The sequence below is a fragment of the Podarcis erhardii genome, assembly GCF_964252035.2.
Source record: "Podarcis erhardii genome assembly, chromosome: 5".
Taxonomy (NCBI): domain Eukaryota; kingdom Metazoa; phylum Chordata; class Lepidosauria; order Squamata; family Lacertidae; genus Podarcis; species Podarcis erhardii.
Window position 1 is genome coordinate 50,592,328 of NC_138509.1, and position 16,235 is coordinate 50,608,562.

Here is a 16,235-nt window from a genome sequence, read left to right on the forward strand (position 1 = left end):
ACTTGCTTTTAGCTTTGCACATAACACAATAGTGTGATCTTTTTTGCAACAAAACCTATGTATATAAACAACTCAAAAGAACCTTGAGATGATTTTCCTTACTGGACACTGTAGGAAAGGAACATCACCTAATGACATTTCTCTTCTCTTGAGTGTTTCTCTCCGAGCTCTTTAGTTTATAGTTTCACATGCACTACTGAGATATTTTCTTTGGCACCCATCGCACACATAGTTTTATAAAATTTCATGATGCAGTCGATGACAACTCAACAGTTATTTCTTCATTAAGCTAAGATACTGAGACTGAAGAACTATTTTTGAATGTATGAATTAAGGTTAGGAGCACAAGGTCAAATATTTCAAGTGGAACAGAATCATAACTTTCCATTTAGCCTGTTCATTTGCACTTGCTCTACCTTCACAAACTTCCTCACTTACTCACCCCCCATTCTCTCTCTCCCTCTTTCACACACCACAATAGTGGCAGTGTCTCTGCCATACAAGACGTTGGTCTCAATCTTCATCAGAGAAGGATGGTGATCACTAATCTGCTCACCTTTTTACATTCCTGTTTGAACTCCTGGGAAACTAAAATGCTATATATCAACTAGCATAGTACAGTACAATCTCATCTTGCACACATTTAACTTCGGCGATTTCAAGCCAACCAGTTGAATTAAAACCCTGGAAGGCAGAGAGCTTAAAAGTTCTATTTGCTTCATGGTTTTCTGGGCATGGAGAGTGCTTTTAAGCTCTCCACCTTGCTTACTGGGCTCTGGGATTCTCTTGTGAAACTTGGACAGCCCCACAAGATCTCAAAAGAGCATCCTAGAGCACAGTAAACAAGTCAGAGAGTCGGCTCGGTGTTCTGCTCCAGAAAGCTAAAGATGCTCACGCGGGGATGGCTCCAAGGGGGTAGTTCAAATATATGCATTTTTGCACATACATGCTATCCCTGAAATATAAGTCCCATGCCAGATGGGATCAAAGTGTATAGTGAGGTCATTCCATCAACCTTACAACTCGGCTTGCTAAATGGGTGGTGTCACAGCATAACCAGTACAAAGATGAATTAATAGTAAAATTATACTGTAGTTATTACAAAAAATTATTAGGTTCAGCTTACCTATTTACAATTTTATGAACTTCCGTCTTCCCATCATTTTTTGGATGATCTGGGCTGGCAGGTGGAGAAGCAGTGAGCCACTCTTGGTTTGACAACATGGTATCAGGAGAAATATCCGTAAATAACGGATCTTCTTCTAGATCTCTGTGAATTTGCAGCAAAAAAGGGGAGAGAATTTTTTTTTTTTGTTTTACTCTCTAAAAGCACTGAAATTTAGTCACTTTCTGAATCTATGTCTAGGATCCAAAGAGCTGCTTTAGGCTTGCATGCATCAAATAGGATTTTTGCCTTGTTTCCCTTTCAACTGCAAGACACCTCCCCACGATCTAATGTCAAATCACAAACTGTCTTTAAAGCATGTCTCAAAAATAACTAGCAATATGGCTTAAGGACTGCTTTTTTAGAAACTGAAACCCAAAGCCCCATGGGCATGCAGAACTAGTTTCACACTTCCTTGGATCGTGCCTTTTTAAATTTTAAACAACTTTTATTTACTGAAATAATGGTGTGACATGGAACTAGAGAACATTAACATGAACTAGTGTTCACTGAGAATGCATAGATAAATGAAACAAGGAAACATATATTCTAATTTTATGAAAGGGGCTTATGAATTTTTGTTGTATTGTTAAATAATACTGCAGCAGCCAAGGCAACATTCAAGTTCTGGGTGTTCTCAAGCCACACAAGTGAATCAACAAATGCTTTGAATCTTACCCAAATTTCAAAGACAAATGGGCTTACATATCCTTAAGCAAGACATCAAGCTGATCAGTCAAAAAGGGAGGATAGCCTAATTTATGTTTAAGTCTTGTCTAAAGCTCTGGAGAGCCATTGTCATTTTCAGTGTAAATAATAGAGAGCTAGATAGACTTGATACAAAGCAGCTCCTTACACTCTTGTGTTGAACACATGCAAAAATGAAGGAATTACTCCATGGACCCCTTAAGCCAACTACCACAAGAGTTAAACTCCACTTGTTTACTCAGAAGCAGGTCCCACTGTATTCAATAGGGCTTGCACTCTAGAAAGTGTATTTAGGATTGCAACTTGAGATGCATGGATGGGTGAGAAGTGAAACAGCAGCAGACTGTTAACATGCTGGGTTATGTAACAGTTCTATACACAGTATAAAGCCTAACACCGTAACTTTATTTCTAGATTCAACATTATGTCAGTATACTAAAATACACACACCCTCCGGCCTAAAATGTAATCTTTGCTTTGATAACAACAGCTGAAAGACATTTCAGCTACTGCAGAACTCTCCAATGACACAGAGGAAGAAAAGTGGGGCACAGAAAAGAACATACACAGCTCCTGCTATTTGGCCATTCTCCACAATATCTTTATCTTCTTGACAGGGTGGTTTATATTCCGTATAGTTCCTCTCCTCTAAATTTCTAAGAACCAAGTTATAAAGAATGTGCTCATCAGGTTTTTGCAAAAGGTGCTCAAACATTCTGAGTGTCATTATGCTGATCTGCAATATATAAAAAAGACATAAAAACAGAGATTCTGAGTATGTTATTATAGTGTTGCACCTATTAAAAAGTATTCCATTTCTTTAATGAATAATAAATGTTTTCCCACACACATACTTTCTCAGTGCTATAAACTGCTGGTAACCAACGGAGTAACAGACAAAAGAATCAACCCAAACTATGTGTATGGCCCTTACCTATTGCAATCAACACTTGGAAAAGAGGCTCTGGTTTGTCAGAGAGCTATTATTTATGGTTTGGGGCAGACAGAGGTTTCACATGAGGAGAAGTACTTTTCATTATTCAAATAGATGTGCTAATGAAATACTCTGAAGCCCTACACCCATGAAGTGTGCAAAGCACACAGTTTAAATAAAGCCCCTGCCCCCATAACATATTATTGCTATAGTACTTGACAATATATTCCTCCTCACAGCAACTGCATAAGATAATGAAAGACTGATTTGCTGTAAGGACTTATGGTTTTGGAGTCTATCCAACTTTGTAATGTCCTCACTCTAGTTATGGAGACCAGGATCAAAGCATCTCCACACTGTGGAAACAGAAAGGAAGTGCTAGTTACAGCAAACCCGTAACTATCCTTTCCTTGCCTGCCTCTAATCTTTCAACCAATACAGGCCTCATGTTGGTCTGCCTGCTCCTAGATGCAGCCTTCTGGAATTGCTGGCAGGCCGTTCTTCCCCTTCCCAGTCAACTCATTTTTTAAGTCTCAACCTTGGCAGATGAGACAGGGACCATAACAAACTGTAGTGGCTCACCCAACTAAGTACTAGAATGGAAGAAGTACCTGGCCTCACAGTGTCCTGAGCCATTCCCACCCCCAGTGCATTAGCCTCAAGAGCACATGTTGTCACCTGGACTCAGGTAAGTAGCAACTCCCTCCCCACATTACAAAGCTCCCCTTTCTTCCCAAGAGTTCATGATTGAAGTAGACTCTGAACTCAGGACTTTCAGATATTTCAGCACTATTTCAGATTTTTCAGCACTATTTAGTGCATCTCAAAATGCATTTTCCAGTTCATTGGGAATGGAAGAACCTAGAGGAAGCAGCAGTGGAAGATGGACCCTGAAGTAGCACCCAGTAGGTTTCAACACATTTTGTTCATTGATATCAGATCTCTGAAGATGAGCTACTCAAACAGCTTCAACGCCCCCCCCCCCAACCACTGTCTAACACTTGAAAGATCCACTCATTAGTAAGTTGTTTACAAATGCAATGACATTGGTCATAGCATGTTGGCAGTCACCCCTGTACTTATGCGGTATTATAATATCTTACCTCATCTGAAATGTGATCACAGTGTTCAATTAAGCGATGTCGCAATGGGTGCCTGTTGATGTCTGTCAGTTTTTCTGGCTCCCTTCGCTCCCCAAGGATAAAGCAGACCATTTCATGTACTAAAGCATCTGAAGTGACTTGGCGAACCATACGATGCAACAGGGCCGTTGACGTGAGAATCCCCATCTCTGAACTGAGCACAAGAAGGATTTTTAAAGGAAGTGACATAGGTTCCTCCTTTATGTACATATAAAAAATAGGGGAGACCTCTCTCTCTTTCCAACAAATGCCTTACTCACGTTTGCATTAGTTGGGGTTCCATTACGCCAACAAAAAAACGTTCTCGCACCGAGCTTGCCATGGCAACAGCTGTTGTCTGAAATAAGAGGGCACAGTGATACTCCCTTTCCAATTTAGGAAAAATAATAATATATTCTAAACTTGTTTTGGATTGTACATAGAAAAGGGTTAAAGTAGGCATCTCAAACCTTGTGAGCTTCCTTAATGAGCTGATCACAGTAATCAAACCAGGATAGAAATGAAATCAGGGCTCTTTTTCCTGGAAAAGCAGATGCATCTTCTTTATGGCTGTAGGAATCCAAGCTGAAGTACAAGAAGGGGTGAGAAAAGCATATAGATGCTCAGTATTTATTGGTTTTCATCACAGCATAACTAGAAGTTCCATGACTAACCTAAGCATTTAGATATCGCTTGTAGTTTGGTGCTTTGAAGTTTTTACTTCTTTGGAGAGCCACCTCAAGCACAAGTTGTGCTATAAATGTATTTTTTAGAAATGCTTTTTTAAACATACACAAGGCATAAACTGTAGCTCAAGGTCCATTGAGACAATATTCTTACCCCCAGTTAACTCCTTCCACTGTTTCAATATCTAAAGGATCCATCGACTGAGGGAGGGCTTTGTAGAGAGAGGCCAACCTGTCTGTCAACAGTTCACACAAGCATGTACTCTCTGCTAAGCATTTGGCGGCTGCTGGCTCCGGCAAACTCACTAGGAGCATGAGGCCTTCACAAGCTTTCACAGCTATCCGGCCATCCTGTCACATAAGAGAAGACAGAATACAGTAAGCTTCAAGTTCAAATAGGAGAGGAAGAATATTAGGGTTCACATGGCTATTACTACAGATATATAATAATATACCCTAATGAATTGACAAAGTTGTTTTATCGCTGTAGTTTCCTTATCTCCACTAAGGCCCTTTCAAAAACAGTATGTTTGCTTTATTTCAGAAGACACTATTTAGAACAAGACTAAGCAACTTTTGGCATGACCATGACCAAGTTATTAACAGCCTGTGAGCGACAGTTAAAAATAAATCTGCAAGCATTATAACAGTAAGGAGGAAAAGTGACAACAGTTCAGCGACCCAATGAAACAATCCCCAAATAAACCATGGTGCCGAACATCAGTTTCTGTAGAAGATCAGCTCACAGGACTACAGGACATACAAAAGGTATACTAAATAAAAATAAAAGCTCACCTCACAATTTTGGTGATACTAATGTTTTCCTGAACATTTGAAGCCTGCAATACAAGGTTCTGTCCTCATCTTACCAGGTTGGGATGCTTAGCAGGGCAGTGGGGAGGGGGGAGCATTACATTTTACAACTGGCAGGGAAGTATTTTTCCAAAACCAGATGATTTCACACCAAGCAACATTTATTATGTATGTGCTAGAAGAGTAGAAAAACATACCCACCGCATTTAACATAATGATATTTTAAGTATATTCACTGAATTAAAAATGTGTGTTTGGGACACTGATGGTATTTTTAGAGGCCTTCAGTGCCTCTCTCAGCTGATAATTCCTTCCATTGTTTCTGATTAATCAATAAAAAGCCTTCAGGCCCCCCCATATGCCCACTTAAAATCAAAAACAATTCTGCCAGTCACTCACCGGGCTTCTGGTGAGATTGAGTAGAGAATCCACCAAATTATAGTCCCCATGTGGATGGGCAGCCAAAGCCTCAGGGGACAAAGGGACGTTTAATTCATCTAGACTTGTGGACAGGTCATCTGCCTGCTGAGGAAGGTCATTTGCGCTCTCTGCTTGATCCGCTCCACTTGATGTCTCTCCAGGCTGAACAGACTGTCCTGTATCTGTCACCACGGAATCTTGGCCTTTTAGCATGTCTGCTGTAATTAAGCTTGCTGTGCCTTTTGAAGCCAGCCCCTTTAGCTTGCTCTGAAGAGGGTTACATCCAGAAAGAGAATTACAAAGATAAAAATGGCGCCTGCACTGCAAAATACAAGGCTTCCAAATAAAGCAGGCACAAACACAAGAAGGCTAAACAAAACAAACTAAAAACAAAACGGAAAAAGAAACAGATAGCTGGAGTGCTGTCTCATCAAAGAAACTGATTAGAGCAGCTCAACTCAATCACTAAAACATGTATATGTGAAGATTGTCCGCAAGACTCTCAGGGTTTGAAAACGGAATTTGAATTTCTGAGAAGTCATTTACCTCAGCCAGCACTGGGAAGCTTCAAAATCTTAATGGTCATTGTAGATCTCATCTAGATGCTGAAGTTCTGCATTTAAACTGGCTTTTGACAAAGTTTAAGTAACTGGCAACCCTGTAAACTGTCATTATATATCTTGGGCTGAATTTAATCGGCCATTATCTTTTGATTTATTACATTCTATCTTTGAATTAAAATTTCCTTGCAAAAAATGACTATTTATCCACCATGGCTTACTTCTTCTGATCCTTGGTTTCTAGATAAAACACATCTCATTCATAATACTAGAACCATTGGCAGATGACATTACTCTTAATGGTCAAGAGAAGCACATGACAACTTTAACAACCATGCTGCACAAATCCTACATACCAGGCTTTACAGAAATTATAAAAAAGGAACCTCAGTCAACCCACTAGCTGGAGCCATTATTTAACATTTGCCTTTTACACCAACTTCTGTATAAGTCAGTTCAATAAGTGTGCAAAAAATGGCCTTTCCTTATTCTATCAAGCCACTGAAGTAAGTGGATGCCATTTGATTTGTTCAATCTTCAGTACGAATGTCACATTTACTATATACAGGCAACCTTTTGACACAAATGCATTTAATGGAAAATGTGAATTTTCAGGTCAAGACCCCAATCCACCTTATCTCTGTGGTTCTGGAAACACAGTTTCAGATTCCAATCTAACCATGCTTCTGAGCTGCATATGTCTAAGAAAAACAAAAGCTGTTCTAAGAATCAGCAGTTATTCTCAGGAAATCTGCACCTGCCATCTTAACAAGATCTTGACACCATTCCCCGGGGATCCATGTTCCTCACTTCATATTCTTCTTGAAATGGAAGAATTGCACCCCTGCCTATAAATCAGTTTCAGATGTTTAGAAAGACCTTCAGAGCATATGGATTCAAAGTATCAGTCTTTATAAGAGATGGGGGAAAGTATGAGCACGCAGTTAATTATCCCTGAAGATGAAGAAAATGCATATCCTACAGTATCTTTTATAAGCAATAGAATAGCAATCCTTTATTAAAATGTGTGTATAACTATCTATTATGTACATAACTATCCCTGAGCCTTAAGAAATATTTTACTGTCAGTTTTCACTTTTATTCCTGAAAAGTGCTGGAAGGACATGCAACATGCCATGCATCACAGAAAACAATCTTCCAGCTCTTGAATGTAATTTATTTTATAATGTAATATAATATAATTGAATGATTCCCAATATAAAGATTGGGGGGGGGGGAGAGGAGGAGGTGTGACAACTAATTATCCATAGAGAAGACCTGCAGCCTCTACACCTTCTTTGCTAACCAGCCTAGTTTCCACATAGATTAAATTTAGTTCCTACCTGACAAGGCTATGTAAAAGTAGTGTAATCTATGAGGGGTTGCATACAGCCAGCAAGATGCTTAAATTGTGCTATTGTTTGTATGCTAGTTCCTACATATGCAGCGTTAGCACACCGGTGAAGCATGTGCCAGAGCTGTGGATTTCTAGGGTGCTAACATGATATCATGCAGCTCCAGAGACCCAATTTAAACAAGATATTTAATTCACATAACCCTACAGGGCACATTTTCTCTCCATTTTACAGGGTTAGTGAATTTCAAATAAAAGAGCTTTTGCATCTAGCTCAGCAAAACAGACAAAATCCACTGGTCTGTCCATGCAGTTCTGAAGCCCACCTGCTCACCTGCCTCCTGGAAGTATGTAGGACAGGGTCTTGTATCACCTAATAGGAAAGTTTAATGAAATAAGCTCCATATTTTCAGAGTCAAGATCACCACCATCAAGGGACTTCACTCCCAGACCACTGGGGATAGCAAGAACAAGCAACAGTTTGCCAAATTTAACAGGAAGGGACTGTACACCTCTCTATGTGGAAGAGGGGAAAATGCAGAAAGCATCTCCTCTGATTAAGAAAAGAGTGCCAGATAAATAAAATCTTCCAGAGATGGTAACAACAACAAAAAGCAAACCTCCACCAGAGAATGCTAACTGATAAAATAAGAAGCATAAAGAAATATACTTGGCATAGGAATAATTACTTACTTCATTAGATTAATAATAATAAGGAGAGGGGAAGAGAATAAATATAAATATAAAAATGCAGCACTGTTGTATAAATAATAATAATAATAATAATAATAATAATAATAATAATAATAATAATAATTTATTTATACCCCGCCCATTTATACCCCGCCACTCTGGGTGGCTTCCAACAAAATATTAAAATACAATTTTTATGCTTCTGTAATATCACCACAGAAACACACAATCTGCTTTCTGGCACAAGTCACAGAATCATAGAATTGTAGTTTTGGAAGGGATCATCTCAGTCCATCCCCCTGCAATGCAGGAATCTCAACTAAAGCATCCATGACAGGCGGTCATCCAACCTCTGCTTAAAAATCTGCAAGGAAGGTGGGTTCATTACTTCTTATGGAAGTCTGTTGAACAGCTCTTACTGTCAGAAAGTTCTTCTCGATAACTTCAACTCTCTTTTGAAAAGCAACTTCTAGCCCTGGCAATCGCAAAAGAACTTGGAAACATACAAGCAACAGATGGGGAAGGCTCAGGAGCCAGTAGCAGGTTAGAAGTAGCTTCCAGGGATCAAAAGGCTTTATTCCCTGCCCCTCTGATCCTGACAGATACCTAACTCAGTTCCCTTTATGGTGGGGAAATATGCCAGTTAACAAGCAGTGTGATCTACCTACCTCAAGGAAGAAGTTAACCAAGTATGGATCTTGTTTCAGCTTTGCACACACTGTACAGAGAAACTGGATTTCTTCATTTTCTGTGGGTGTTGCCATAACTTCCCCACAAAGTCTGATTAATTTCTGTTCAAGAGAATATTATTATTAATAGTACTACTAAAGAAAATAAAACCCCAATAAAAATGCCCACATCAGGATACATTGTTGAATTTTGCTTTCTAAGATCTTAAAGCAACAAAACTGAAATATTACACCCAATAATCTGGGAGACATCATTAAAATGTGTTCCTTTAAAAAGAGTTTAGTACCTGCACAGGTCTGTGTACATTTATGTGTGGGAGAAGAGGCTGTTGTATTCTTCCCAGCAGCTTTGTATAAAAGGATAAAACCTGCTGTTTCATGCCTGGAGGACACTAGAAAAAGAGATACAATAAACATGAAATATACATAATGTGGAAACTGGCAAACAAAACCAACAAGGTGTCTAGAAACATTAGTTTAGTAACAAACACATTAAATGCATCCAGTATCTCATCTATTTTACAATACAGAGATTTGGTACAACACATTATATCTTTATTCTATTTATTTTATTTCTATACTGCCTTATACTTGAAGGTCTTAAGAAGGTCTTAAGAAGGTCTGACCTTTATAGTGCACATTATGCAGTTAATTTAGCATTTCAAACTAGCATAGACTAAGATCCTATGCACTTGTTTTATATCTGTAGCAAACATTTGCAGTTGTTTAGTTTGTGTTACACTTATTGTTCATACAATATACTGCAAGCAGCTTTAGGTTTTGTGGGAAACCAGCACACAAATAAGCACAAAGATATACAAGTGTCCATTCTTTTATGTCTAGCAGTAGTCTCTCACACCCAAATGGGTGTGGTCTGATGTGTGTGTTTTTGTGTCTTTCTCTCTCTCTCTGTTTGTGTGTGTGTAGATGGAGAACCTTGAAAAGATTATGTGTGCATGCTTTCCACGGCAGTTTTAACCCTTGGAGTGTTTTTTTTTTCAAGTGAAGAGGGATACAATGTATTTGGAAAATGTTCAGCTACTACTCAATCAAAATAGCTTTCATTCTGCCCAACTGCCAGGATCTTTCCATGACCCCATGTCCTTACGCCCTCTGCTTTCAACAGCAGCATTTCTTCACCACTTGTAATACAACACTATTTTATTCTCAAAGGTACTGCAAAAATATGACAAGTCAAAATTTCATTTACTGAAACAGTACGCACAAACTAAGTACACATGATTATATCCAGTCACAGGACCTGAGCTTTCTGCAATGGAGCTATACTTACATCAGCCTTGCCCAAGGTGTACAAAGTCTCTAGGATCTTGTGATGTAGTAGATATTCCATACAAGGTCCTGTTTCCCCGGACTCCCTCTCATTTTCTTCCTGAACTAAAATATCCAACATCTGCTCCAGGTGAGAGGGAATGTTGGTATCAGTCACAGGAGCTTTGTCATCTAGAGAAAAAGGTTCCATTAAAATAAAGTCTCCTGTCTCAGTTGTTGTTACTATTATTACTACTACTGTTTATTAAATTGCTACACTGCCCTTCATCTGAGGATCTCAGGGCATTTACAATATAAAAACACAAAAATACATACCATAGCAACAAATGAAAACAATACCAACCCCCCGGTTTAAAGGGCATAGAATGTTTAATTAGCCAAATGTCTGGAAGAAGAGGAATGTTTTTGCCCGGGACCTAAGGATATGTAAAGAAGGCACCAGGCAAGCTTCCCTGGGGAGAGCATTCCACAAGTGGGGAGCCACTGCATAAAAGTTAAATACCTTACAATGAAGATCATATACTCAAACACATTTTCATTTGACTTTTCCTATTGAATGAATGCAAAGAGGGCTTGTGTGGCTGTGTGGGCTACACCAGTTCTCTGCCCCCCTCCCAGCAATATGATGGAGCTCTATGCACATACATTAGTATGCATGTAGAGCTATTCCATATAAAGGGGAATCTGGCCCAATAACATGGAGATCCTCTTCACCAACAATACTCTCTTAGTAGCAGTGTGGCTTCTGTTTACCAAAATGGGTGAGGTCAGGGTTATGGATACACCAGCAGAGACAATCAGGCATTCCCTATCAGTGCCTACACACAGCCTGACCTTACTGCTTCCTTAACTTGCTTGGTAAGTGGTAGCGATGCTGTGATGGGAGGTTAATGTTGTGGCTCCGCAGCACTATCACTCCTGTTCTATACCCATACTGATGTACATACACAGAGTCCCTTCTCATGCTGATCAAAGATTGGGGGGTGGGGGTGGGGAGGTAGCTATGGCACATTGTCAGAGAGTGGGTTGGCCGTGTGGCTGGCCCACATGGCCCCACCCACATTCTTCCAATTTATGGCTGTGCGTTGTGTGAATTCTCTTGACTTCCCATGTAATAAAAGGAAGAGAAAAATCACAAACATATTTGTTACTTCAGCTAAGCTTTGAATGTGTGGAGTTGAATGTGTGGAATTGCCTTTCTTGTTCAAATTAAGGGGGATGACCCTGCCTGAATTGAGTTCCTACTTGGTATTTTATATAACTATGCAGGACTATAACTTTACAAAAAGGACAGAAACAATGTAATTCTTGACACAAAATGCTTGATGATAATCTGAAGCTACATACAGTATAGACTTCCAATGTGTTATTTGGGAGAGGAAGTTTTAATGTTGTGAAGAAACTTAATTGGTCTCTACTGCATTTATCAGCAAACCCGTGTGTGAAGTAATTTTATATAATGAATCTGGAAATAATTTATACTACTATGTGGCAAGAGTATAAATAATCCAGTAGCAAGTTTGCTATTCCCTCTTATGCAACTGTCTACAAACAACTATCATTACAAAGCAAACAGGAATGAATTGCAACATCTAAAGACTTTGAATCTCTGTGTTGACAGCACTGAATACGTTCTGAAAGTTATTGTGAAGTGTTACATTCAGGTCCCACCATCTATTTCCCTGCTTAATTTTATTATTTCCCAGATCATTACTTTTAAGTAACAAACAGTACTCCCATCTGCAGAATTGTGTGCTGAAGTTGCAAATAAATGCCTCTTACCTGATGTCTCTATGTAGTAATGGGTAATCGCCTTCCAGTGGAAAACAAAGTCTTCTTGTAATGGAAGGGATGGCGCAAGCTGCAGGAAAGAAATAAAAAGCAGACAAATGACATTTCCTAAATGTTAGTCTTTAGGAAAACATAGTTGCAAAGATAATAATTTCAAACAGGGGCAGGGAGGACCATATTCTCTTCTGGGAGGTAGCAGGAGTGGAGAACCTCAGGCTGGAGGCTGAATGTGGCCCTCAGGAATCTTCCTAGGCCTTGCCCCTTTTTGAGATTTTTAATCTTTATTATGGTATCACATTATCATTAACAAGAAGAATGTAAAAAGATAAGAACAAAGAAAGAGCTTGTTGGATCATGCCAATGGCCCATCTAGTCCAGCGAACTGTTCTCTCAGTGGCCAACCAGATGCCTGGCTACTTTCTCCCAGCTACCGTAGTAGCCAATGAGGTAATAAAGTGTGGCTCAAATTCAGTTAGGCCTCTGGGAATGAGGAATGAACAATGGGTGTTGATTAAATGGGGAGTGTACAGTGGACAATGTCTGGTGTGACAGCTCACCAGCTTTGTAAACTGCCTTGGGTTGCTGTTTTTTTTTTTTTTTACAGTCAAGTGGTCTATAAATTTTATGAAATGAATAATTAAACTGGCAGCTGACTCCTTGGGAAATTGGCCTTCCTTCCTTCCTGAGAGGGAGTACATACTCCTATTGATGATAATGGAAAAATGGGAATAAACTAACTAGCTTTTACTAGTTTTCTCTTATTTTTGAATAGTACAAATAATAGCACACCTATTTCTGATCACATATTCTACAATATTTTTGAAACAAAAATAATGGCAGCAGGATTTAACTTCTGATATTGTAGCAGACTGGCTGCCATTTTAAATAAACTTGACATATGCCTGATTTGATGTTCTCTGTCAACTTTTGGCTGGCAATTCTGAAAATGGAGAAGTGGCAACACTCCTAGGAGTGACTTGCAAAAAGAAATGAATTATGGAAAGAATAGGCTGTTGGATATTATATTGAAGGACTCGTTTCTCTCTGGTCGGGGACAGAGGGTGGCGCTTGGGGGGGAAGTGTCATCCCGCCACTCCTTGGTGTGTGGTGTGCCCCAGGGTGCGATACTCTCCCCGATGCTTTTTAACATCTTTATGCGCCCCCTCGCCCAGCTTGTCCGGAGTTTTGGGCTGGGCTGCCATCAGTATGCTGATGACACCCAACTCTATCTGTTGATGGACGGCCACCCTGACTTGGCCCCAAACACACTGATCAGATGCTTGGAGGCTGTGGCTGGATGGTTACGTGGGAGCCAGCTGAAGTTAAATCCTTCGAAGACAGAGGTCCTCTGGCTGGGACGGGACGACATGGGACTGAGGGGGCAACTCCCATCTCTTGCGGGGGTGCAATTAGTGCCAGCACCGTCCGTTAAGAGTTTGGGTGTAATCTTCAATACCTCCCTCTCCATGGAGGCGCAGATTGCAGCTGTAACAAAGGCGGCATTTTTTCATCTCCGCCAAGCTAAGCAGTTGGCTCCTTACCTCTCTCGCCCTGACCTAGCCACTGTGATCCACGCGACAGTCACCTCCAGACTGGATTATTGTAACTCGCTCTATGTGGGGCTGCCCTTGAGACTGATCCAGAGATTAAAATTGGAAAATTAATAAAAATTATTATATTAAAAAAAGAGACTGACCCAGAGACTCCAGCGGGTGCAGAATGCCGCAGCGAGACTCCTTACGGGGTCTTCGCTTAGAGATCACATTCATCCGGTGCTATACCAGCTGCACTGGCTCCCGGTGGAATACAGGATCAGGTTTAAGGTGCTGGTTTTAACCTTCAAAGCCCTATACGGCCTAGGGCCCTCGTACCTACGGGACCGCCTCTCCTGGTATGCCCCACAGAGGAACTTACGGTCTTCAAATAAAAACACTTTGAAGGTCCCAGGCCACAGAGAGGTTAGGCTGGCCTCAACTAGAGCCAGGGCTTTTTCAGCTGCGGCTCCAACCTGGTGGAACGCTCTGTCACAAGAGACAAGGGCCCTGCAGGACTTGACATCTTTCCGCAGGGCCTGCAAGACAGAGCTGTTCCACCTGGCCTTTGGTCAGGGCGCAGCCTGACTCCCTCCTTTGGCAATCTTTACAAAACTTTAGTTTATGGTTGCCATCAATTTTGATTTTAATTAATTTTTATAATGTTTTTATAATGTTGTACTGTTTTAGTGTTGTTAGCCGCCCTGAGCCCGGCTTCGGCTGGGGAGGGCGGGATATAAATAAAATTTTATTATTATTATTATTATTATTATTATTATTATTATTATTATTATTATTTGCTATTGATATGCATATACATATTCAAAATGACAAAGGGGAAGCATTTGTATTGCAGTATTATTTAAAAGGAACTCCAAACCAGTTATCATGGTCACTTTAAGCTAGTTAAAGTCAGACATTTCTGAAATCTGTAAAAATTTCTTAATCTTGATCCTAAACACACTTCCATAGAACTAGAGATTATAGCTTTTGAGGGGATGTATTTTCAATTAAGTGGATTTGGGATCGGAGGGGGATATTCAACTATGTCACACACAAAGGAGACCCACTGAAATTAACAGATTTTATAAATAAGTCAATTTATGTACATTGGATCAAGCCACTGACTTAAGCACACCTATACCCACTGAGTTAAATGCATATGATCCCCCCCCCAACATTTGAATCTTTGAAACTGACACAAACAGACAGAACTGTGACTACTTTCAGCACTCATCAGCTTCAGAATTAAGACGAAAGACAACATGCAGTGCACCAGGCCAAATGTGCCTTTAAACAAATTCAATTTCTCGGAACACAACATCCAATATAGATCAACACTATACCAAAAGCTCTTCTGCAGACCTTGTGAGAAAATGTCAGCAATGAACACCAACAAAAACATACGAAACTCAACATCATACTATATTTCATTGACTTCAGCACTGTTTAAAAAGCCTGGGCCAAATTGCAGGCTTTGGCCTGCTTTGTACACACCATGAAATTAATTTTTTCCATTTGTTTAGCAGTGAGGCACTGCTGGGACCTGACTTGACTTAGAAGACTGCTGATAAAGCTACACAATGTTATCAGACTCAAAGATGTGCACATCTTTCACAAACCCTATCATGCCCCTAGCACGGTAAACCAGCAGCTTGCACACATTTAACTTTATATTCAGCTTTACTAGCATAGCATAAAATAGTGTGTGTGTGTATATATATATATATATATATATATATATATATATACACACACACACACACACACACGGTGAAAAGGGGGCAGGGTTCCAGGGGAAATGAATTTGCCAATCCTAACCGCCATTGAACCCAATTGGCTTTGATTGTACACAATGTTGGCTTTAGGTGCAATCCCCGGAAAATAATCCTTGTATAAATTAAGGGCCTACTGTATAACATTCAGGCTAATTTTTTAGGTATACATGTATCCAACCAAAACAATGAGTTGTATCCAACAGACTCACTAAAACTAACAGAGTTAACTCCATTGACCTCATGGGTTTATTTTGAGTACAGTGGTACCTCGGGTTAAGTACTTAATTGGTTCCGGAGGTCCATTCTTAACCTGAAATTGTTCTTATCCTGAAGCACCACTTTAGCTAATGGGGCCTCCTGCTGCCACCGCTCCGCCAGAGCACGATTTCTGTTCTTATCCTGAAGCAAAGTTCTTAACCTGAAGCACTATTTCTGGGTTAGCGGAGTTTGTAACTTGAAGCGTATGTAACCTGAAGCATATGTAACCTGAGGTACTACTGTATGTCTTAGTTGGATAAAAGATCAAAAACTCCTGCAATGAAGTTTTGAGGCTTTACTAATATTTTACCTTGCACTATCTAGAATTCTATCAGAAATCAGTAGTATAAAAATTACAAAAAAAGGTTGTGGCCTCACTAGTGAAATCTGTGGAGTATATAATCCACCGTTTCAAACATTTAATTACCGGTAATTTGACTAAA

The 16,235-nt window shown here is 39.9% G+C and overlaps 1 protein-coding gene across 3 annotated transcripts in view; it reads right to left on the reverse strand.

Moving 5' to 3' along the window:
- Window positions 1–16,235, reverse strand: part of FHIP2A (FHF complex subunit HOOK interacting protein 2A) — a 34,743-nt gene that overhangs the window by 14,339 nt on the left and 4,169 nt on the right. For 2 of the 3 annotated variants that reach the window (XR_014157003.1, XM_081863673.1), the window contains exons 2-13: window positions 12,216–12,294; window positions 10,435–10,604; window positions 9,431–9,535; window positions 9,123–9,245; window positions 8,096–8,134; window positions 5,827–6,114; window positions 4,769–4,965; window positions 4,399–4,513; window positions 4,210–4,286; window positions 3,911–4,103; window positions 2,440–2,609; window positions 1,127–1,270 (exon numbers count right to left, since the gene is read on the reverse strand). Coding sequence is in view for 2 of the 3 variants with exons in the window: in XM_081863673.1 (XP_081719799.1) it covers window positions 1,127–1,270; window positions 2,440–2,609; window positions 3,911–4,103; window positions 4,210–4,286; window positions 4,399–4,513; window positions 4,769–4,965; window positions 5,827–6,114; window positions 8,096–8,134; window positions 9,123–9,245; window positions 9,431–9,535; window positions 10,435–10,604; window positions 12,216–12,294 (1,700 nt within the window). In the remaining variant the exon portion in view is untranslated. The remainder of the gene's footprint in view (window positions 1–1,126; window positions 1,271–2,439; window positions 2,610–3,910; window positions 4,104–4,209; window positions 4,287–4,398; window positions 4,514–4,768; window positions 4,966–5,826; window positions 6,115–8,095; window positions 8,135–9,122; window positions 9,246–9,430; window positions 9,536–10,434; window positions 10,605–12,215; window positions 12,295–16,235) is intronic. The other variant, XM_081863674.1, reaches the window with a different exon arrangement.